Consider the following 24,396-nt stretch of genomic DNA (forward strand, 5'->3'; position numbering starts at 1 on the left):
CTGGCATATATCACTATTTTTAAATATGAAATGCAAGAAGTTGCATGTAATCAAAAGCCTTGCATTAGGTCAGGTTTTGATCTTAAATACAATTAACTTTGAGAATCTGATTTATTGAATGATTACATGAGGTTTAATAAACCGCAATAATTGTTTTTGAAAAAGTATCATAGTTTACTACTTTCAGACAAGATCACTTTTTGTTCTGAGAATCCAGTAAATCTTTAGCTTCATTGATTTTGGATGCAAGATAAGGAGATCCACCTGCCAAATAAATGCATTTAAGAATTAGTCACAGAACACTACAGTACAGAAACAGGCCTTTCTAGTCTACTGTATCATTCATCTGCTTAGACCTATTGACCTGAACCTGGACCATAGCCCTATAGTCCTCTCGTCCGTTTATTTAATTTCTTTAAAATGTTGAAATCAACCCTGCATCCACTTGCGCTGAAAGTTCATTCCACACTCATGTACCCCTTAAACATTTCACCTTTAACCCACAAAATCTAGTTCTAGTCTCATTCAATCTCAGTGGAAAAAGTCCGTTTGCATTTAAGCTACCTATACCTCTATCAAATCTCTCAGTCTTCTACATTCTTGGGAATAAAGTCCTAATCTATTCAACCTTTCCCCATAACTTGGATCCTCAAATCGTAGCAACATCCTTGTAAATTTTCTCTTCACTCTTTCAACCTTCCTTACATCTTTCCTGTAGGCAGGTGACCAAAACTATGCTGATCCATGCCCTAAGTTCATCCGCTTATTAATCCATACTTGAAGCAGAATGTTTAAAATACAAATAAAATTTAAGAGCTTGGTTTGCTTTTAATAGATAATCTCACCTTTATCTGGGTGATTGAGTACCATGATCCTCCTATGTGCCTCCCGGATTTTAACCTTGTTAGCTGTGGGGCTTTTAATAGATAAGGTACTTTTAATTTTTAAACAACCTAAAAATGAAATTAAACAACTTATAAGAACTATAGCAATTTTTCTATCTTGTCAGTTGTGCTTAAAAAATGTATCAATAAGACATATCTATATGTTTCTATTATGCAAGTGTTCCAATTGGAAAAAAGTGTATATGAGAACACATTCCAAGAATGGAGATCCAAATTTGCAACCTGATCTTCAAAAATACTAAGTAAGTATTATTTGGCAGGCAGGTTTGTGCCCTGGAGAACAATATCCTGAGAAATGACTGTTCAGCAACATATTAATCATGACCACAAAAATCTCAAAATATAATTTTATAAATACACATTTGAACATAACATCAATGCCTATAAGGGCATTTTATTGCTGAAATGTTGTCTCACCTCACTCCCAGAATAAGAGTTGCCTCTCTCTTTGTCATTTTGGCTTCGAATCCTCCCCTGTAGTAACCACTGAAAGCCTGAAATCAAAGTTTTTAAATTACTGCTCTGAAAAGTTAACATTGTTGTACATATTTAGTAAAGTGAATACTTTATTATAAATTTGAAAATGAGTAGAAATTCAAGCGTATACCTGGAGAATTATCAGTAGGTTCTGGATGTCATGATCGTAAACAGCAAAATGCCTTTAAACTAAAGGAAGTCAACATTGCTTGACATGTCTAGTCCCAATAATTCTTGATTTTAAAAAAGTGTGACCAATACTATAAAGGGTTGGATCATTTGCCGTCCTGTTTTCCCTGACAAGATGCACATAATTATTTCCTTTGAATGGCTGCTGTACTGTGTTCATAGTGCTCTAGGAGGTACAGAAAGAAAAATACCTGTTGCATGGTGAAGCTAGGAGAAATTAAATGATACAAGTGATGGTGAAAGGAAGTGTTAAGGACCAGTGAAAACAAACCAGATATTTGGAAGTATTGCAAATAAACAAAAGAAATCAGAGGTTACCTTAAGAGGAAGGGGAAAAACCTGAATACTAAATGTAAGGTTAGAATGAGTGATTTTCTGAAATTACTGCATTCAGTTAAGTCTACAAGAGTAGAATATGCCAAGCAGGAAGGTAAGTTGCTAGTTCTTTAACTTACATTGAACTTTGTTAGAACCATATGAGAGTCGAAGCAGAATAAATAATTTCAGACAAATGTAAGTTAAGGTTACCTTTTTGAAGAGAGGTTTTGCAAAGCCATGACCCAATTATTTCAGAGGAGAATGCAATTCATTAAACTGAAAGCAGTGCAAGCAAATTGCAGTTTCATATACAAAGTATTTGTGTCCTTGGACAGCAAGAATGATTAAAGTATTGGAATTGCATCAGAAGGTGTGAAAAGGGAGAGGGTACTGGAGGAGATGAAGTAATCTTAAACATCTGAAAGGCAGCCATTTCTTTGAAAATAAAGATGCAATTGGAAAGTATCTAGTAGTGGCATCACTTCTGAGTGTCAAATCATAGGATGATCCACTTGAATGTGGAAAACAATGAGGTGGAAGGGGAAAATGAGGTGAATCCTAACCTTTTTCTGGATGGAATGAGAGGATGTGACACCAGACGTGAAGGAAATTAAACAAATGGGATTGCAATTATTTAAGCTATGGTGGAAGATAAACTGCAGTTGGGAAGAGCAAGGCATGGGTTTGAAGGGCAACATAGAAAGGATCTAACGAAGACTGTAAAAATGGGAAAAGGCAATGGAAGCGTTATAGGGCTCAGAAATAGGAAAAAAACATAGTTCAAAACATAGTTGGATGCCAAAGGGATACATTGCAATCTATGAAAGAAGATTCAGGAAGTGGAAAACACATTTACCCCATGGAGTAAAGACTACAGATGCTGAAATCTACAGCAGAAAAGGGGCTGCTGGAATAATTCAGTGGACCAAGCAGCATATGTGGAGTTAACAGGACAGTCAGAGTTGAGTTTACTGTCATTTACATAAGTTCATCTAAGCATAGTCATTAACATTTTAGGACAAGACCCTGCAAAAGGACAGTAGAAAGCAAGAATATAGAAGTGAGAGGAAAGGATGAGACAAGGGCTAGTATGCAATAGGCAGAATTATTAAAGTGGGGGGGGGCAAAGTTTAGGGAGGCTGGTGCTGTTGGCTGATAGATGGAAACAGCTGAGGAAAATTCTGAGCAGGTGCAGGACAGAGGTTGGAAGGAGATAAGTAGAACCAGGTGAGAGGATAAGAATAGACCAAGGGGGCAGTCCAGCTGAATGGGCAGAAATAAATAAAAAAGATGATCAAAAGGAAACAGAACCTTGGTTAACCAGTAGGAGTGGGAAAGGAATCATATACATAAGACTCTGCAGATGCTAGAAATCCAAAGTAACACACAAAATGCTGGAGGAATTTAGAAGGTAAAGCAGCATCTATTCAGAGTATTAAGTCTACATTTTGGACTGAGGCCCTTTCCTAGACAGAAAGGAACGAGGAAGAAGCCAGAATAAGAAGGTAAGGTGTGAATGGTAGTTTGGATCTACACATCTATCCATAGCAACAGTCTTGGTCATATATATTTCCCTCCAAATTGAAAATGAAGAGTTTAATGCAAGGATGTGTTCAGCCAGGTTAAGGAAGGTGCTGGTAGAAAGAGAGGGGCATCAGATCATGAAGTGAATGATAAAAGGTATAATAAAAATTGAGTGCCAATGGTGAAAATATGCCCATTCATACCAAATTTATACCACATTTTTACGAAGCCAGTGTTCAATGAGATCAGAACACTGAATCTCACGGTTCTGCTTTACCCCCCAGAACAATGCAAGTTTTTTTTTCTTCTTCTTCAGCCAACTTTTTAAACAACAATTATTCAAACTCAAGTGTATCAAAAAGATTAAAATCTGCTGGAGCATATATCTTGCTGTGCTTTAAAGGCATCATGCAATGGAATAGTTTAGTCAACTATTTTTCTATTAAGATGGTAAGCATTTGGGGAGCAATGTTGATTGGAGAAAGGTTAATGGATATCAAGTTTAACCATTTGTTTCCCTCACTTAGCGGGTTTTAAACAGGCAGTACAGACGGCCTTCCTTATCTGTGGGAGATTGGTTCCAGGACTCCCCGCGGATACCAAAAACACAGATGCTCAAGTCCCTTATTTAACCTGTCTCAGTGCAGTGGACTTTAGGACCCGGCAGAACTCGGGACCTGCCATCTGTGGCTGCTGCTGTTTCTGTTCCGTTGACAGAAAGTGATCACAATTGAAAATAAAGTGGAAATAATAAAGCAACTGGAAAGAGATGAAACACCATTGGTCATTGGAAAAGCATCAGGCTACAGTTGGTCAAAGATCGGAACAATTTTAAAGGATAAGGTGAGAATAATGGAGCATGTGAAGGCCCTGCCCCGATGAAAGCTACAATTATGACTAAGCACTAAGCAATTATTACTAAGTGGTTTAATTATTGAAATACATAAGTTTAAGTGTTTTATATGCATAGAATGGTAAAATATATACTATATACTAAGACAAATGTTTGACTAACTAACACTAAATAATACCAGATGTACCTGTTCCCACTTAGAGAACTTCTGGGTTTTTTCAATTTCCAATCCGCGGTAACCTATGTACATCCTCCCATATACTTTAAATCATCTCTAGATTACTTATAATACCTAATACAATGTAAATAGATATACTGTATTGTTTAGGAAATAATGACAAGAAAAAAAGTCTGTACATGCTCAAACAACAAGTGCTGGAAAGAGAACTTCCGTGTTTTTCTGATTCACGGTTGGTTGAATCCGTGCATGTGGAACCCACGGATAAGGAGCTCTGATTGTAATGACTAGACTGTCTTAGTAAATCTTGCTTGTGGATCTTGGGAACTACAAAGAAACATAATTAGGGTACAATACGGTTGGATCAAGTACTGTAACGAATTCAAGAGGGTTAGTGATGGGAAAATAATGGCTTATTTACCTTCAGCACATCATGGTCCCAAGAAAACTCTTAACAAGGTGTTTTAACTCTGCACGGTAATTGTTTACAGAACAGCAGCATTTTCCTTGTTTGCAAGTTTGGTGAAGACAATTAATACGTCCTTTTCATCAATCGTGGGATTGAGTTTAAGAGCCGCACACTTATGAGAATAATGACCCTGGTCAGACCCCACTTGGAGTACTGTGCTCAGTTGTGGTTGCCCCACAACAGGAAGAATGTGGAAAACATGGAGAGCGTGCAGAGGAGATTTACAAGGATGTTGCCTGGATTAGGGCGCATGCCTTATGAAAACAGGTTGAGCGACCTTGGGCTTTTCTCCTTGGAGAACGGAGGATGAGAAGTGACCTGATAGAGGTGTACAAGACGATGAGAGGCATTGATTGTGTGGATAGTCAGAGGCTTTTGCCCAGTGCTGAAATGGTTGCCACAAGTGGACACAGGTTTAAGATGCTGGGGAGTAGGTACAGAGGAGATGTCAGGGGTAGGTGTTTTTTTTTAAAAACGCAGAGAGTGGTGAGAGCGTGGAATGGGCTGCCGGCAACAGTGGTGAAGGCAGATACGATAGGGTCTTTTAAGAGACTTTTAGATAGGTACATGATGCTTAGAATAATAGAGGGCTATGGGTAAGTATAGTAATTTCTAAGGTAGGAATATGTTTGGCACAACTTTGCGAGCTGAAGAGCCTGTATTGTGCTGTAGGTGTTTCAATGTTTAACAAACCTAATACAGCAAGGTGTTTGGGGGGAGAGGGGAATAGATTAGAGCAGGTAAATAGTATTGGAAAGATTTACATTAGTTGTTGGCAGATGAATATACATCCAGGCAGAGTTTAAGATTTATTGGTGTGAAGACATTTTATACCATGTACAAAGTCCTTAATAAACCAAGCAGTATAAAAACTAACCGATTTTGGTAGATTCTGAATGGTTTTTTTCAAAGCAGGTTCTACATGCTTCATAGCGTGCACAACATACCGTCCTGAAAAGGAAAAACAAAAATCCCAGCCTGCATAAAAATTGAATGACTTAATGGAAAAGAATACAAACTTAGATTGTTTTCTTGAGAAAGAAAATTGATATTCCTTCCAGAACTGTTGAATGACAAAAAAAAATCAACAGCAAGACTGAAAAAAGTTGAATTGTGAATTGATATTTTAATGACACTGTAAATCACTAAGAATTTTCTTTTATTAAATTATTTGATAAATGGTATGGCCAGCAAAACACTTTACAGTACCAGCAACCCGGGTTCGACTCCAGCTGTTGCCTTTAGGTAGTACATTCTCTCCACCGATGGCGTGGATTTCCTCTGGATGCTCCTGTTTCCTCCCACAGTACAAAAACGTACTGGTTGGTAGGCTAACTGATCACTGCAAACTGTCCCGTCATTAGGCTAGGATTAAATCGGGGGATCTCTGGGCAACACAACTTGAAGAGCCAGAAGGATGTATTACACGCTGTATCTCAATAAATAAATTAATGATATAGATGGCCATTCAGCTCATAGAAAAGATGTAACTAACCTATTCCCATCTTCCTGCTTCTGGTATCTGCCTCTACCATCTTTTTGACTGGAAGTTCTGCACTCCTCTACCCTTTGACTGAAAAGGATAATTCCTTGTCCCTTCTCATCTTTCTATTAATTTTAAAAATATATTGTTCCCTCTCTAAAGGGAAATAGTTGCTTCTTTAATCACTGTCTAGTTCTCTTATAATATTGTCCACCCTAAACCTCTTTCCAATCTCCTGTTAAAGGGAAACAACACTGACTTATAAATTTGTAATTCTGGCAATATCCTTGTAAGTCTCCTTTGGAACTGAATATTGAACAGTTGAATAATCATCCTCAGTTCTGACCTTGACAGGTGAGTGTAGTAGCTGAAAATAGTCAACTTTCTCTAACCCAAAGTGTTACAGCAATGATGCTTTTGGATTGGAATGACTGACACCTATCAGGAACAACTTTCCCTTCTTCAGCTCTGTATCCCTTTTGCCGATCACCTTTCCGGCTCTCAGCTTCACCCCACCCCATCCGGTCTTCTATCATTTCGCATTTCCCCTCCCCCTCCTACTTTCAAATCTCTTACTATCTTTCCTTTCAGTTATTCCTGACGAAGGGTCTTGGGCCGATACGTCAACAGTGCTTCTCCCTATAGATGCTGAATGGCCTGCTGCGTTCCACCAGCATTTTGTGTGTGATCACATCTTTTTGCTTGGTGTAACAACAGACACTAAATTGTTTACTACGGGATGCCCCAATTTAGTTTTACTCGAACTTCTGCCTGTAGCATTTGACCAAATACCACCTTGATAACAAGGAATCAATTTTGCTCTTACATCTGCGACTAAACTCTTTTGGTCCATGTTCCATCAATATTCTAGATTGAGATCAGATTGATTAAATTTGTCTTACTTTCTGTGAAAAGGGGGTACCTGGGTAATTTTCCACATTGGCTGGCTGAGGCCAGTGGTATATAGATCATAGAACAGTACAGCACAGGACCTAGCCATTTGGCCCACAATTTTGTGCTGAACCGATTAAAGGCTAATTAAACTAATCTCTTCTGCCTACACACAATGTCCACATCCTTACATTTTCCCCATATACCTATCTAAACGGCTCTTAAGAGTCTCTAATGTTTCTTTCTTTACCACCACCCCAGGCAGTGCATTCCAGGCATCCAACACTAAAAAACTTGCCCCTCACATCTTTGAAATTACCCCCAGTGTAGCCTGGTTAAAAATGTGGCTTGTTTTGGCATGGCAAGCTGATATTCAGTACCACATCCTAGGATGTTATCTGGTCTCAATTGTATGAGAATGATGGGGATGTCCAGAAGAAGCCACACAGGGCTTCTGGAAAAACCATATTTGAATATCAATACCATTGAATGGTTCAATGTAAAATCATTTACTTTTATAACCGAAACAATGCCATTTAAAATACTCATCTTCTATTCAAATTCTTCTCTGGGTTTGCCCTCAATGCCTAAAACCTCACTCCATGAACCTCAGAATTTAGCACTCTTCAAATACCAGCATTTTTTGCAAATTCCCTTAATTTATTGTGAATGTCTGCATAGTCCTTTATCAAGTAGCTTGATTATACACTGCTCACTGCTAAACCAGTGGTAATTTTTTATTGGATATGATACTGCTAGTGATTGCGACTTGTGGAGCTGCATCCAGCCAGCAGAGCATAGCCACGAGAAGTTTTGCTTCAGATATACCAACCCAACTTCAAAAAGCTCCAGATTTTGGCAATGTAGCTTTAAAACTTAATTCAATGCATGCAGGAGGGGAAGGAATAATCATAAGGAGGAATCTGGGGCCAGAAAAATTTCAGTGGTAGTGTAGAAAATCAATGACTAAGATAAGAGGAGGCATCAGAGTCTAAGCCATGTCACTCTATGTCAGAATGTTGTCATGGTAAGGGGTGCTCACTGCAGTTGTGCTTTTTGCCTCCAGGCTTGACCTTACAATACCATTTAAAAGAGAGGAAGAAGATGAATTGATTGCACGATGAACCTTGTTGCTGCACTGTACTCTACAGATTGTTTTTACTGGGGTGCAAGGATTAAAGCTCACACTGACAAAACCAGACAATCAAGATGGGTTAGTTAGCCCTGAAGATTGCTTGAGAGTAGGTGGGTGACAGGAGAATCAGGGAGAGTTAATGAATGGGAGAGAATAGGAAGAAATGTGGGCAAATGGGACTGATAAAAAAGCAGGAGCCAAGTGAAACCCATTCAGCTCTTCAAACACACCCCAGCGTTCATCATGGTCATGGCTGATTACCTCAGTACCATTTTCCACCATTGTTCCCTTATCATTTGATGCTTCTAGCTGTATGTTTCCATGTTAACTGTCCATTGAGTGAACAAGTTTCTTTTCATGCTGTCCTGCATAGTTAATCTGCTTTAAAAGTTGTCCTAGACTTTTTGGTCAAGTAAATACCTCTTCTTTCCGTAAGACTGTAAGACACAAGAGCAGAATTAGGCCACGTGGCCCATCTAGTCTGCACTGCCATTCCATCATGGCTGATTTATTATCCCTCTCAACCCTATTCCCCTGCTTTCTTCAACAACCTTTGATGTCCTGACTGATCAAGAATCTATCTGTTTTATAATTATTCCCAATAACTTGGCCTCCACAGCTGTCTGTGGTGAAGAATTCCACAGATTCACTACTCTCTGGCTAAAGAAACTCCGCATCTCCTTTCTAAATGGATATCCCTCTATTCTGAGGCTGTGCCCTCTGGTCTTAGGACTTCCCCATAATAGTAAACATCCTCTCCACATCCACTCTATCTGTTCAGTATTTGATAGATTTCAATGAGATCCCACCTCATTCTTCTAAACCCCACTGAGTACAGGCACAGAGCCATTAAATGTTCCTCAACCCTGTTCACGTAAATGATTATTACCACCAGGGATTTCAATCAAATTAAGTGAGAATTTTTATTTGGAAATCTTTGTGCTTTTATTTTCACAGAGCCCCAAGACAGAGAAAATTGTAAAGCATGGAAAACTAAAAATTCAGAAGCTGAAATGTCAGCAGTTCAAAACTATTCAATCCCTTTGCTCAGTACTTAGCTGAACCACCTCTTATAGTTATTACAGCCGTTAGCCTTTTTGGATAAGTCTCTATTAGCTTTGCACAATGTGATGGAGCAAAATGTTTCTATTCCTCCTTGCAAAGTTGATCAAGCTGTGCCAGGTTAGTTGGGAGCAGCAGTGGATACTAATCAGTGGCTGTTGTTTCATGTTTTCCTCAATGGACTGCACTGAGCTCCAAGACATGTTTAGCGCCGCTGAGATGGTCTTGTACTCTCCCCAAGATTTATGTTTCTCTATTATAACTTCCCTGATTTCCTTTGATGCTCTTCTATCTTCATTCTGTTTGGTCTGTTAAAAACCTACCAAACTCTTGGACCTTACAAAGAGAGGGGATATTTGCTCAGGTGATCCTCCAATTTTCTACATCAGCAAATTGGGTGAGTTGGTAAGGTAATATACAGTATGGCTCTTGAGGAAAGTTGGCAGAGTAATTACAGGGCAGATGAATTTTCCTCAGCCTCACAAAGTTTGTTTTTAATTTTTAGTAAATTGTTCACAGGTTTTGGAATTTTTCTTTTGATTTGTAGATTAGCTCAAAAAAATCCTACTTCAATATATTTTAAATTTAGAAAATCAGGCAGTGTGAAATATAAAAATAGTTGTGGGGGTTGAATGCCTTTTCAAGGCACTGTATGTTAACTCTTTCATTCCTGCAATCATTCTCATGAACCTCATCTGGACCCTCTACAATGCTAGCATATCTTTTCTTGGGTAAGGGGCCCAAAACTGCAATCTGACCATTGCTTTATAAAGCCTCAGCATTAACTCCTTGCCCTTGTACTCTCATCCTCTCGAAATGAATATTAACATTGCATTTGCCTTCCTGAACACCAACTTGACCTGCAAGTTAACCTTTAGGGAATCCTTCACAAGTCACTATGCACCTCTGCTTTTTGAAGTTTCTCTGTTCTTAAGATGATCTACACCTTTATTCTTTCTACTAAAGTGCATTCCCATACAATTTCCCACACTATATTCCATCGACCTCTTCTTTGCCCATTCTCCCAATCTAAGTTCTACCACAGATTCCCTGCATCTTCAACATTATCAAAGATGGCGGTGTGACGCAGCGCGCAGCAGCCACTCCAGGAATGAATATCTGTTATCTGTAAGTACAGGCCGTGTACAATCCTGATTTGATGGAGATGGACGTGTGAAGCACGGAGGAACATCTGGTGGAACTTTTGAAATGCCTGTTTCGCTGCTGCTGCTACTGTGCGATCGGAGAAATCTCCGGGAGGAAGGCCCCAAATCCTCGGCTTTGCCTGTTGCTTGGCGGCTGGTGCCGGGGTCGAAGTGCTCGGCAGAAATGGTGCTCGGTGTCCGAGGGCTGGTCAGAGGCTCGAAGTTGGTTGTGGTCGGAGCTCCCACAGTGCTGTATGGGCAAGCTGCGGCGCTGGAGGTTCATGGCAAGAAGAGTTTTTCTTCCTTCTACCATCTGTGTGAGATGATGGGCTGTCGGGAGGAGACTTTCTTTTAAACCGTGCATGGACTGCTCTTTATAAAGATTATGGCATTGCTTTGCCCTGTTGAAACTAAGTGTTATAATTATGTGGTCTTTGTCAGTTAGCCTTTTATCAATTATGGTATTGTCTGCACTGTTGAAACTATACGTTAACTATAACTATATGTAACTATGTGGTTTTGTGCACGTCTTGTAGCTTTAGCTTTATCTGTTGGGTTTGTAGTTTTTCTTGTGTGGTCTGTTTTGTGCTTTTTCGTGATATCATTCCGGAGAACATTGTCTCATTTTTTTAAACTGTATTGTATTTGTGGTTTATAAATGACAACAAACTGAATCTGAATCTGCCCCTCCACCTATCTTTATATCATCTGTAAACCTGGCCACAAAGCCATCAATTCCCTCATCTAAATCACTGATATATAACATGACATGAAGCAGTCCCAACACCAACCCCCGCAGAACACCACTAGCAGCCAAACATAAAAGGCCCCTCTTATTCCTACTCTTAGCCTCCTGCCCATCTTCTATCCACGCTGGTATTGTTAGCATGGGCTCCTACTTGTTAAGCAGCCTCATATACTGCACCTTGTCAAAGGCCTTCAAAAATCCCAGTAAACAACATCCACTGACTCTCCTTTGTCTATCCTGCCTGATATTTCCACAAGCAATTCAAGATATGTCAGGCAAAATTTCCCCTTAAGGAAACCATGTTGACTTTGGCCTATTTTATCATGTGCCTCCCTGTACCCTGAAACATCATCCTTAATAATGGAGTCAAACATCTTCCCAACCACTACAGTCAGGGTAATTGGCTTATAATTTTTTTTTCTTCTGCCTTCCTCTTTTCTTAAAAAGTGGAGTGATATTTGCAGTTTTAGACCTCTGGAACATTTCAAAATCTAGCGATTCTTGAAATATTAGTGCCTCAACAATCTATTCGGCTATCCCTTTCAGAATCCTGGGATGTAATCCATCTGGTTAGGTGACTTATCCACTTCAGACCTTTCAGCTTCCCAAGCACCTTCTCCATGGTAATAGCAAGTACACTCATTTCTATCCCCTGACACACTACTTATGTCTTCCACAGGGAAGACTGATACAAAACATTTCTTCAGTTCATCCACCATTTCTTTGCTTCCCCCACCCCATTACTACGTTTCTGGCATCATTTTCAAGCAGTCCCATATCCACTCTTGCCTCTCTTATTCATCTGAAAAACTTTTGGAATCCTCTTTTATATTATTGCTTAGCTTATCTTCATATTTAATCTTTTCTCTCTTCATGGCTTTTTAGTTGCCTTGTTAGTATTTAAAAGCTTCCCAATTCTTTAACTTCTAATCCTCTAATTTTTGCTATTTTATATGCCCTCTTTTCCTTTTATACTGTCTTTGACTTCCCTGTCAGCTACAGTTGCATTATCCTCTTTTAGAATACTTCATCATTAGAACGTATCTATCCTGTGCCTTCAGAAACTCCAGCCATTGCTGTTCTGTCATCTTTGCTAGTATCCCCTTCCAATTTACAGTGGTGCTAAGAAGTATGTGAACCTTGTAGAATTTTCTCTGGTTCTGCATAAATATGACCTAAAATGTGACCAGATATTCACGCAAGTTCTGAAACTAGATAAAGAGAACCCAATTAAATAACACAAAAACTGTATACTTGTTCATTTTTTTTGAGAAAAATGATCCAATATTACATGTATTAGTTGGAGAAAGTATGTGAACCTTTGCTTTCAGTAACTGGACAACCACTTGGAAAGCAATAACTTCAACCAAACATTTCCGGTAACTGTTGATCAGTCCTGCACATCGGCTTGGAGGAACTTTAGGCCAATCCTACTTACAAAACTGCTTCAACTCTGGGATGTTGGCTTCTTTGCATGAACTGCTTGCTTCAGGTCCTTCCACAACATTTCTATAGGATTAAGGTCAAGACTTTGACTCTGCCATTCAAATTCACAAATTTTCTTCTTTTTAAACTATTCTGTTGTTGATTTACTCTTCTTTCAGATCATTGTTTAGTTGCTTTATCCCACTTCTATTAAGCTTAGGGTGACAGATATTCCAACCCTGACATTCTCCTGAAAAATGTCTTGATACAATTTGAATTCCCTTAAAGATTGCAAGCTGTCCAGGCCTTGAGGTAGCAAACTAGCCCCAAACCATGATGCTACTTCCACCATGCTTCACAATTGGGTTGAGGATTTGGTATTGGTTCCCTTTTTCCTCCAAACATAGCAACATGCATTTTTGTCCAAAAGTTTAATTTGCCTCATCTGTCCACACAACATTGTCCCAAAAGCTTTGTAGAACATCCAGGCACTCTTTTGTAAGCCTGAGATGTGCAGCAATGTGTTTTTTTTTTGGAGAACAGTGGTTTCCTCCTTGGCGTCCTTCCATGAACACCATTCTTGTTCAGTGTTTTTCTTATAGCAGGTACATGAACAGAGACTTCAGCAAGTTCTAGAGATTTCAGCAGGTCTTTTACCCTTTTACCTTTGGGTCTTTCCACCTCCTTCAGCATTGCCCATTATGCTCTTGGTGTGATCTTTGCAGGATGCCCACTTGTAGAGAAAGTAGCAACAGTACTGAATTTCCTCCAGTCTCATCTCAGTGATTGGAACACCTGACTCCAAATAGCTTTTGCTGAAAGCATTACCCCAGAAGTTCACATACTTTTCCCAACAAATATATGTAAAATTGGATCATTCTCAATAAATAAATGAAAAAGTATTATGTTTTTCTGTTATTTATTTAATTGGGTTCTCTTTAGTTTTAGGACATGTGAAGATCTGATCACATTTTAGGTCATACTTATGCAGAAATAGAGAAAATTCTACAGGAATCACAAACTTTCTACCACCACTGCACTTTGGCCAGCCTCTCTCCCACTCTGCTATAATTCCCTTCACTCCACAGCAAAAGTGATACATCTGACTTTAAAGAGCAAACACGAGGAAATCTGCAGATGCTGGAAATTCAAACAACAACACACACAAAATGCTGGTGGAACACAGCAGGCCAGGCAGCATCTATAGGAGAAGTGCTGTCGACGTTTCGGGCTGAGACCCTTCGTCAGGACTAACCGAAAGGAAAGATAGTAAGAGATTTGAAAGTAGTGGGGGGGGGGGGGGGGGGAAGGGGAAATGCAAAATGATAGAAGACCAGAGGGGGTGGGATGAAGCTAAGAGCTGGAAAGGTGATTGGCGAAAGTGATACAGAGCTGGAGAAGGGAAATGATCATGGGACGAGAGGCCTTAGGAGAAAGGTGGGGGGAGCACCAGAGGGAGATGGAGAACAGACAAACAACTAAATATGTCAGGGATGGGGTAAGAAGGGGAGGAGAGGCATTAACGGAAGTTAGACAAGTCAATGTTCATGCCATCAGTTTGGAAGCTACCCAGCCGGTATACAAGGTGTTGTTCCTCCAACCGGAGTTTGGATTCATTTTGACAATAGAGGAGGCCATGGATAGACATATCAGAATGTGAGTGGGATGTGGAATTAAAATGTGTGGCCACTGGGAGATCCTGCTTTTTCTGGCGGACCGAGCGAAACGGTCTCCGAGTCTGCGTCCGGTCTCATAAAAGGCCACACCGGGAGCACCAGACACAGTATACCACACCAGCCGACTCACAGGTGAAGTGTCGCCTCACCTGGAAGGACTGTCTGGGGCCCTGAATGGTGGTGAGGAAGCAAGTGCTACAAGTGCTACACCTGCCCCCTCCTTTCTTTTTCCTGAGGCCTCCCGTCCCATGATCCTTTCCCTTCTCCAGCTCTGTATCACTTTCGCCAATCACCTTTCCAGCTCTCAGCTTCATCCCACCTCCTATCTTCTCCTATCATTTCGCATTTCCCCCTCCCCCCACTACTTTCAAATCTCTTACTATCTTTCCTTTCGGTTAGTCCTGACGAAGGGTTTCGGCCCAAAACGTCGACAGCGCTTCTCCTATAGATGCTGCCTGGCCTGCTGTGTTCCACCAGCATTTTGTGTGTGTTGACATCTGACTTTATCTGCTTTCTCTCAAATTGAAGTGTATATTCTATCACATTATGATTTCAGTTGGCCTTCCTTATCCGTGACGGATTGGTTCCGGGACCCCTCGAGGATACCAAAAAACACAGATGCTCAAGTCCCTTATTCAACCTGTCTAAATACAGTGGCTCTTAGGACCCAGTGGAACCCCAGACCTGATTTAACCTGTCTCAGTGTGGTGGACATTAGGACCCAGCGGCCGAGCTCTGAATCCGCAGTGTTTCTATTCGCGAAAATAATTACGATCACGATTGAAAATAAAGTGGAAATAATAAAGCGATTGGAAAGAGGTGAAAGGCCATCGGTCATTGGAAAAGTGTTAGGCTACAGTCAGTCAACGATCGAACAATTTTAAAGGATAAAGTGAGAAAGGCCCTGCCCCGATGAAAGCTACAAATATTACTAAGCAACACAGTGGTTTAATATTGGGTTTTGGGTTTTTTATCCTTCATATCAACCAGGATGGAAGGAGAGCGCGCTTGGAAGTGGTCTGTCACTGGATCAAACTCGGGAACTTCCCAAGCCTGGCGCTGAAACATACGTTCTTGTGTTTTATATGCATAGAAAGGTAAAATATATACTATACACTAAGACAAATGTTTGATTAACACTTTTAATTGTAACCTTGAGAGAGAGAGAGAGAGAGAGAGTACGGCGCCAGCTGAGACACGAGCTGGGAAGTCACCATGGTAACAGCTCAGAACTGTTGAGCTGATGGCTGGAATTTTGAAAGGACTATAAAAAGTTGAGGCTTTTGGTCTGATAACGGCAGAGGAGACATGACATGGGAGAAGTGTGGAAGCTACCCAAGAAACCACTGGTGGAGTTTATGACCACCACGAGGGTGGAAGCCACAGACCGATTAATTTTGACCCATGATTACCAGTGTGGGTAAGAGCTTGCCTGTGGGGGTCTGCTGGTGGTGAACCCATGCCGTGCATTAGTAGACCGTTCCCTAGAAGGGGCTCTGTCCGTCTGTGTCTGTGTGGGGTTCACACAAAGTGACTCTAAAGACTTCAGAAGCAAGAACAACTAAAGCTGCCAACTTAAACAACAACTCAATTAACTCTCTCTCCCCCCATCAATTCAACTCAATGCAACACAAAGTGAACTGAACTGCTTAAACTTACCTGTCACTGTAAGACTGATATCTACGTCTAGGACTATTATCTTTGTATCCACACACACACACATTTACAGAGATATATATAAATAATAGTTTATAACCTGTATCCTATTATCTGGTTTTAATGATATTAATTTGTAGTAGTAATAAATATAATCTTAATTTATAGTAAACCAGACTCCAGGTGTGTTCCATTTCTGCTGGTCCTTTTCAACTTGTCATGGGATTCGTGCCACTACTCTCTGTAGTTTTTATTGTGGAATTTTCTTATTGCCCTCATTACCTTATGTTTGACCACAAGACCATAAGATATTGGAGCAGAATTAGGCATTTGGTCCATCAAGTCTGCTCCACCATTTCATCATGGCTGATCCACTTTTTCTCTCAGCCTCAATCTCCTGCCTTCCCCACAAATCCCTTCATGCCCTGACCAATCAAGAATCTATCAACCTTTGCCTTAAATATACATAAAGACTTGACCTCCACTGCTGTCCATGGCAATGAATTCCACAGATTCATCACTGTCTGGCTAAAGAAATTCCTCCTCACCTTCATTCTAAAAGGAATTCTGAAGCTGTGTCCTCTGGTCTTAGACTCTCCCACCACAGAAAACATCCTCTCCACATTCATTCTATCAAGGCCTTTTCACAATTTGATAGGTTTCAAGGAGGTCATCCTTCATTCTTCTGAATTCTAGAGAATACAGGCCCAGAGCCATCAAGTGCTCTTCATACAAGCTGCTCAATCTAAGGGGCCAAAAATTACTCACAATACCCCAAGTGAGACCTAACCAATGCTTTATAAAGTCTCAACATTACATCCTTGTCTTATATTCTAGTCCTCTTGAAATGAGTGCCAACTTTGCATTTACTTTCCTCACCACAGACTCAACCTGCAAATTAACCTTTAGGGAACCCTGCACAGAGACTCCCAAGTTCCTTCGGAGAGAATTTTCTCTCCATTTAGAAAACAGTCTACCTTTCATTTCTTCTAGCAAAGTGCATGACAAGACACTTCTTAACACTGTATTCCCCTCTACTTACACAAAACTAACTATCCTCCACCCATCATCTTATCACCTGCAAACTTGCAACAAAGTCATCAATTCCAACATCCAAATCGTTGACATATAACACAAAAAGAGTTGATCCCAACACCAACCCCAGTGGATCACCACTAGTCACCGGCAGCCAGAAAAATAAAGCTCCCTTTATTCCCACTCTTTACCTCCTGCCAATCAACTACTGATTTATCCATTGATAGAATCTTTCCTGCAATACCGTGGGCTCACAAATTGTTAAGCAGCCTTGTGTGTAACCTTGTCAAAGGCCTTTTGAAAATCCAAGTGCACAACATCCGCTGATTTTCCTTTGTCTATTCTGCTTGTTATTTCTTCAAAGCATTCCTATAGATTTGTCAGGCAAGATTTTCTCTTGAAGGAACCATGCTGACTATGGCCTATTTTATCATGTGCCTCCAAGTACCCTGAGACCTCATCCTTAATAATTGACTCCAACATCTTCCTAACCACTGAGGTCAAACATACAGGCCTATAGTTTCCTTTCTTCTGCCTCTCTCCCTTCTTGAAGAGTGGAATGACATTTGCAATTTTCCAGTCTCCCTGAACCACTCCAGAATCTAGTGATCCTTGAAAGATCATTACTAATGCCTCCACAATCTCTTCAGCTACCTCTTTCAGAACCCTGTGGTATACACAATCTGGTCCAGGTGACTTATCTACTTTCAGACCTTTCAGTTTTCCAAGAACCTTCTCTCGAATATGATAACTTCACACACTTTATGACCCTTGACAGCTGGAATTTCCACCATATTGTTATTGTTTTCCACAGTGAAAACTGATACAAAATACTTGTTCAGTTCATCCACCATTTTGTTGTCCCCCATTACACCTCTCCAGCGTCTTTTTCCAGTGGTCCAATCTCTACTTTCACCTCTCCGTTACACTTTATGTATCCGAAGAAACTTTTGCTATTCCCTTTAATATTATTGGCTACGTTGCTTTCATATTTTTTTTTGTGATTTGAAAAGGTAAAGAAAATTTACAGATGCCAGAAAACTGAGCAACACACACAAAATGCTGGAGGAACTCTGCAGGCCGGGCGGCATTTTTGGAAAAGAGTACTGTCCTGCTGAAGGGATTCCGCCCGAAACATCAACTGTACTCTTTTCCATAGATGCAGCCTGGCCTGCTGAGTTCCTCCAGCATTTTATGTGTGTTTCCTTTTTTAATGACTTTCTTAGCTGCCTTCTGTTTTTTTTAAAAAAAGCTTCCCAACCCTCTAACATCCCACTAATTTTTGGTCTATTATATGCCCTCTCTTAGGCTTTTATGATTGCTTTGACTTCTCTTGTTAGCCACAGTTGTGTCATCTTTCCTTTAGAATACTTCTTCCTCTTTGGGATGTATATATCCAGTGCCTTCTGAATTGCTTCCAGAAATCCCAGCCATTGCTGCTCTGCTGTCATCCCTGCCAGTGTGCAACTCTGGCCAACTCCTCTCTCATGCCTCTGTAATTCCCTTTACTCCACTGCACTACTGATACATATGACTTTAGCTCTCCTTCTCAAATTTCAGGATGAATACAATCATATTATTATCATATGCCCCAAGGGTTCTTTTACCTTAAAGCTCTTTAATCAACTCAAGTTCACTGCACAATACCAAATTTAGTGGGCTCAACCATGAGCTGTTCTAAGAATTTATCTTGTAAGCAGTCTAGAAATTCCCCTTCTTAGAATCCAGCACCAACCTGATTTTCCCAATCTACTTGCATATTTAAGTTTTCCATGACTATTGTAACTTTGCCTTTTTGGCATGCATTTGCTAATTCATTGTAATTTGCAGACCACATCCTTACTACTGTTTGGAGGTCTGTTTACACCTACCAATAGGGTCATTTTACCTTTAAAATTCCTGAACTCTATCTTAAATGATTCAACACCTTCTGACCCTATGTCACCTCTTTCTAATGATTTAATTTCATTTTTTACCAACAGAGTAATGCAACTCCCCTCTGCCTTCCTGCCTGTCCTTGCCATACCATGTGTATCCTTGGACATTAAGCTCCTAGCTCCTAGCATATAATCTTTCAGCCATGATTCAGTGATGCCTACAATAACATACATGCCAATCTGTAACTGTGGTACATTTATCTACCTTATTCTGTATACTGCGTGCATTCAAATATAACATCTTCAGTACTGTATTCACCCTTTTCGATTTTGTCTGCCTTTGCAACTCATCCTGTTGACTGCCATTTTGCCCCATCATCATCCCTTGATCTCCTCTCCTTGTTTGATCTAGCTGTAAGCTGTAAAACACTGGAGAGCACTTTTAATTTTTTAAGCCAAATAAGGAAATACAATTTATTCTCTGATTTTTCATGCCGAACGTTAACATATTAACGCATGTCATGTACTTTTCAAAAAAATAAAGTATAAATGTGAGAAATACGCACAGTGGCCACTAATCGGTACCCCCTGTACCTAATAAGGTGGTCACTAAGTGTGCGTTCATGGTCGTCTGCTGCTATAGCCCATCCACCTCGAGGTTTGACATGTTGGCTATCCAATACCAACCACTGTTGTAAAGCATGGTTATTTGAGTTACTGTTGCCCTCCTGTCAGCTTGATTCAGTCTGGCCATTCTCCTCTAACCTCTCTCTCTAAGCTGCTTTTGCCCACAGAAATGCTACTCACCAGATTTTTGTTTTTTGCATTATTCTCTGTAAACTCTAGAAACTGTTGTGCAATAAAATCCAAGGAGATCAGCATTTTCTGAGATACTCAAACCACCCTATCTGACACCAACAATCATTCCATAGTCAAAGTTATTTAGATCACAATTCTTTCTCATTCTGATGTTTGGCCTGAACAACAACTGAACCTCTTGATCATCTCTGCGTGCTTTTATGCATTGAGTTGCTGCCAAATGATTGGCTGATTTAGACATTTGAATTAAGGAGGTGTACCTAACAGAGCCGCCACTGAGTGTAAATCACATTTTTTGGTATGGATAAAATAATAAGCACATCTGTAAACATATTAGTCACAGGAATAAAACAGAAAAGAACAGTATTCCACACAAACCTGCAAATGCTGCGGCTGCAACTGTCAGGCCAACTGCTACCATGGTGCTAGCCTAGAAGTAGAATTACAGTAATATTACACATCTTTAGAAAACACATGGCTTTGAATTTATTTACTTTTGAAACAAGTCACTGCCATTACATAGCAGTAATTTCTTTAAAATGTGCCCTAAAGAGCTATCTTTAAACAAGCTTTGCACAAAAGCAGTCTGCCTTCGTCATTTCAAATTCCTCTAATACAGCAGGTCTTCTTCCAGTTATAACTCCAAATCAACTATTATCGACTCTTCATCCTCTCTTCCAGTCCACGTGTATTGAGTAAATTCATACTGTAATTTATCGTTTTTATGCGCTGCTGCCGCAAAACTACGAATTTCATGACGTCAGTGATAATAAACCTGATTCGAATTATGACTTTGATTACAGATTTACCTTGAACTTCAAATTTAACTAATACAAGTGTAATGTTGAGAAGCATTCAGGCTTCCCAAATTGCTTCTGAAATAGTTTGATATTACCCTAACTATACCAGCGAGGTACTGAAGGAAGAAATAAGTAATAATGTCATAAACTTGAGTAAAAGCGGGATCCTAAAGTCTTTATTATCTCAAGTAATGTCAGGGGCACCGATCACGCTATCTGCAACTGGAGTCGGCGGCGTGAGCTTGGCACACGCGTGAACACCTCCAAACATGACAAACTAATGGTACACTATCCCGGGAAACTTCCCAACAGCTAATCATTTGAAATCGACTCCACTATGACAGAAAAGAAAGATAACATTAAAGTATTACACTTACCATTTTTAACTTTAGTAAAAATACACACAGGCCCGTGACATCCTCTCCCAACTGTTCCGAGCAACGCCCCCCCCCCACCTCAAGTTCGCCCGAGACTTTGCCGTGCAGTGGATTACTGTCGTGAAATTTTGTGACGGCCGTGGGAGTTCCCGCCCTCCTTCGCCTTCCGCTCCCGTGATTGGTGCGTTCCTCCGAGGCAGCCCCGCCTCTCACCTTTGACAATCAGCTGTCGGGCTCGCACCCGGGGTGAACGGAGCAGGGTAAGGACTTATCTCCCATTCAAAAACGGTGCTTATGCAGGCTATTTTATCACACGTACTATCTCAAGGTAACGACGTTCGCAAAATAAAAGTTTTTTTTTCTCATTCTACTTTACTGGAGTTTGCTTCCTTAGTAATGAATTTACTAGTTTTAATGTGAGGCGTAAAAATAAATTATTTTAATATAAGATCGTTTTTGTCCGTTAAGAGAAAACTTATGAACCCGAATAAACTCATAGGTATTTGCTAATGTGCCTTTTAAGCATTATTTAAAGTATGCAATATTTTTGTTGTATGGTTCTTTTTATTTTCAAAATATTCCAGGCAAATGTATATGATAATATCAATTATCTTTGCGGTTTTTAGTGGGAAAAAGACTTTCCACGAAGATGACTAGAGATCAGCATCAGCAGAGATGAAAAGTGTTTTTAGTGACCAGTTTCTAAGTTGAGATGATTTTTCTGGTACATACATATTCCAGGCTTCTTTTTGTATGGTCCTGATGAAAGGAAATGGGATTCTGGATGCCATACTCAAAGAGACAATTTACATAAGGAGCCCAGCACGTTTTTTGGGTTTTTGGTAGATTCCATGAACCGACAAAAAAATAAAATTAATTAGTCAGATTTCCAGAAAGATGCAGTAACATGAATGTTATTGTCTTTTGTCATATTCCAGGCACTCAATTGATTCATATTTATAAACACCTCTAGTGGAAATTGAAATTGACATTTCTGGATGTCCTGGCCAGGGAGCCACTTAGATTCTCTGCCAGCAGTCTCACCCAGAGAACCCAAGAGGAGGCAAGATTACAAATTCAACACCATACCTTTGCCATTTTATGCAGAGTATATTCATTTTCTTAGAAATATTTAGAAAATAATTTGCACTATGCACAATGTTTATGGGACCTCTAACTTAGCATCTTGAATTTGGTCTGTACATAATCTTAAGCATGATTAATTCTAAAAGGATGATGAGACCATGTATTTGTGTCAATTCCACCATGATACTTGACATTTATGTATGCCTCAGAGGATATCCTGTTACTATAAGAACCTGAGGAACCCAAAGACCGAGATGGGGGTGGGGATGTGACACTTTCTCAGCGTGGGTGGAAGTGAAGGCTGTCCTTATTTAGATACTCAGGATAGCAGGAAATTAAGGATTGTTACCTCTGGAAAAAATGAAATGAATGTTATACTTACTATTACAAGGTAACTTTTGACTATGAATGACATCTGAAAGATCTGACACTCAGCTACGTTTGCAGAAATATTTTGGAAGCTTTGACTTTATTGCAGGAATTAGTTCAGAGTGAATGGTGTCTTTACTAAAATCTGCACATTTCCTGCTGGAAAATGGCCGGAGACTTTTTGATGAATGGATTTTACAATTTGATCTTTACTACTCTGCTGAAGAGTAGAAGTACACCTTACCTGAAGAGATATATTTGCCATAGAGGAAGTTGTGATTATATTGGATTCCCTATTTGCAAAGCACTAAACTCAAAAGATTTTAAACTCTATCCAATATAGGCATCTACAGGTACCCTCACGACAGAGAGATTATACTGTATCATCCAACTCTTCAAGGATTAGTACCCACTGCTTGACTGGTGGATTCCAACCCCCCCACCACCAGGAAGAGATACTTCCTGCTAATGAAGTAGCTTAAACAGTTTATTTTATGTTAATGATACACATTTAAATTTAGACAAATAGTTCTTAACACACTTAAAACTCAGGATTTTTGATTTATAGTAAATTTCTGAATTATAAAAGATTTATAAATTGCAAAGGATTTCTAAACAGTTACAATTGTTACAAACTAAAAGAACACACCAACGATGCAAATGAGTTCTCCATCACAGAAACCAAAGGCTGAGGAATGAATTCTAGTTCTTCGTTTATGTCACCCCATCACTCTGTCATTCCTAACAATCTCCAATGCTTTCTAAAATTCATACTGTTGTGCTAATAGATAATGTCATTTGTATGTGATGTTTTCCAGATACCTTTGCTGGGACAATGTAATTTATACAGATAGTCTGAAAGATTCTGTGGACAATGGTAGAAGTAACTTAGCTGTAATTGCCTCATTTAATTTAGGCTATTTAACATAGCCCCAGTGTCTTGTATTTGGCTGATGCAGACAAGAAACCTCATAGTTACTTCACTTTGCAAACCATGTCCTTTAGCAGACAGTCCAGGTATCCTTGTAACTTGAAACAGATTACCGCTTGCAATTTATATCAAGAACCGAAGACTGGTTCCAATTTACAACTAGAAGCTGAGCAATGAATATTGGTTAGAAGTTTAACTTCGTCACAAACAACTCGAACCCTTTGGAACCATTAGGAGGTAGTGACCATAATATGATAAGTTTTAATCTACAATTTGAGAGGGAGAAAGGAAAATCGGAAGTGTCAGCATTACAGTTGAACAAAGGGGACTATGGAGCCATGAGGGAGGAACTAGCCAAAGTTGACTGAAGGATACCCTAGCAGGGATGACAGTGGAACAACAATGGCAGGTATTTCTGGGAATAATACAGAAGGTGCAGGATCAGTTCATTCCAAAGAGGAAGAAAGATTCTAAGGGGAGTAGGGGATGACCATGGCTGACAAGGGAAGTCAAGGACAGTATAAAAATAAAAGAAGTATAACATTGCAAAGGTGAGCAGGAAGTCAGAGGATTGGGAAACTTTTAAAGAGCAACAGAAGATTACTAAAAAGGCAGTACAGGGAGAAAAGAGGTACGAAGGTAAGCTAGCCAAGAATATAAAGGAAGATAGTAAAAGCTTCTTTAGGTATGTGAAGAGGAAAAAAATCAGTAAAGACCAAAGTTGGGCCCTTAAAGGCAGAAACGGGCGAATCTATTATGGGGAACAAGGAAATGGCAGACGAGTTGAACAGGTACTTTGGATCTGTCTTCACTAGGGAAGACACAGACAATCTCCCAGGTGTAATAGTGGCCAGAGGACCTAGGATAATGGAGGAACTGAAGGAAATTCACATTGGGCAGAAAATGGTGTTGGATAGACTGAAGGCTGATAAATCCCCAGGGCCTGATGGTCTGCATCCCAGGGTACT

General features: G+C 39.9%; 1 protein-coding gene across 1 annotated transcript; it reads right to left on the bottom strand.

The window, feature by feature from the left end:
• Positions 1 to 92: 92 nt before the first annotated feature.
• dnajc19 (DnaJ (Hsp40) homolog, subfamily C, member 19) lies at positions 93 to 21,157 on the bottom strand. The gene is made up of 6 exons (XM_059944826.1): positions 21,043 to 21,157; positions 20,244 to 20,295; positions 5,791 to 5,864; positions 1,323 to 1,399; positions 846 to 916; positions 93 to 264 (listed from the first exon to the last, which is right to left on the bottom strand). Exons 1-6 carry the CDS (start codon positions 21,043 to 21,045, stop codon positions 194 to 196), a joined length of 348 nt encoding a protein of 115 aa, XP_059800809.1. The 5' UTR covers positions 21,046 to 21,157; the 3' UTR covers positions 93 to 193.
• Between the last annotated feature and the right edge of the window lie 3,239 nt (positions 21,158 to 24,396).

This window comes from Hypanus sabinus, chromosome 2 (assembly GCF_030144855.1).
Source record: "Hypanus sabinus isolate sHypSab1 chromosome 2, sHypSab1.hap1, whole genome shotgun sequence".
Classification (NCBI taxonomy): domain Eukaryota; kingdom Metazoa; phylum Chordata; class Chondrichthyes; order Myliobatiformes; family Dasyatidae; genus Hypanus; species Hypanus sabinus.

What these genes read in the sequence shown, in the direction of transcription:
- dnajc19 (XM_059944826.1), bottom strand. An exon ending in TGCAGCCGCAGCATTTGCAG is followed by an intron (nt 5,865 to 20,243) that starts GTTTGTGTGGAA and finishes TTTCCTTTTCAG; the next exon opens with GACGGTATGTTGTGCACGCT. An exon ending in ACTCTTATTCTGGGAGTGAG is followed by an intron (nt 917 to 1,322) that starts GTGAGACAACAT and finishes ATCTATTAAAAG; the next exon opens with CCCCACAGCTAACAAGGTTA.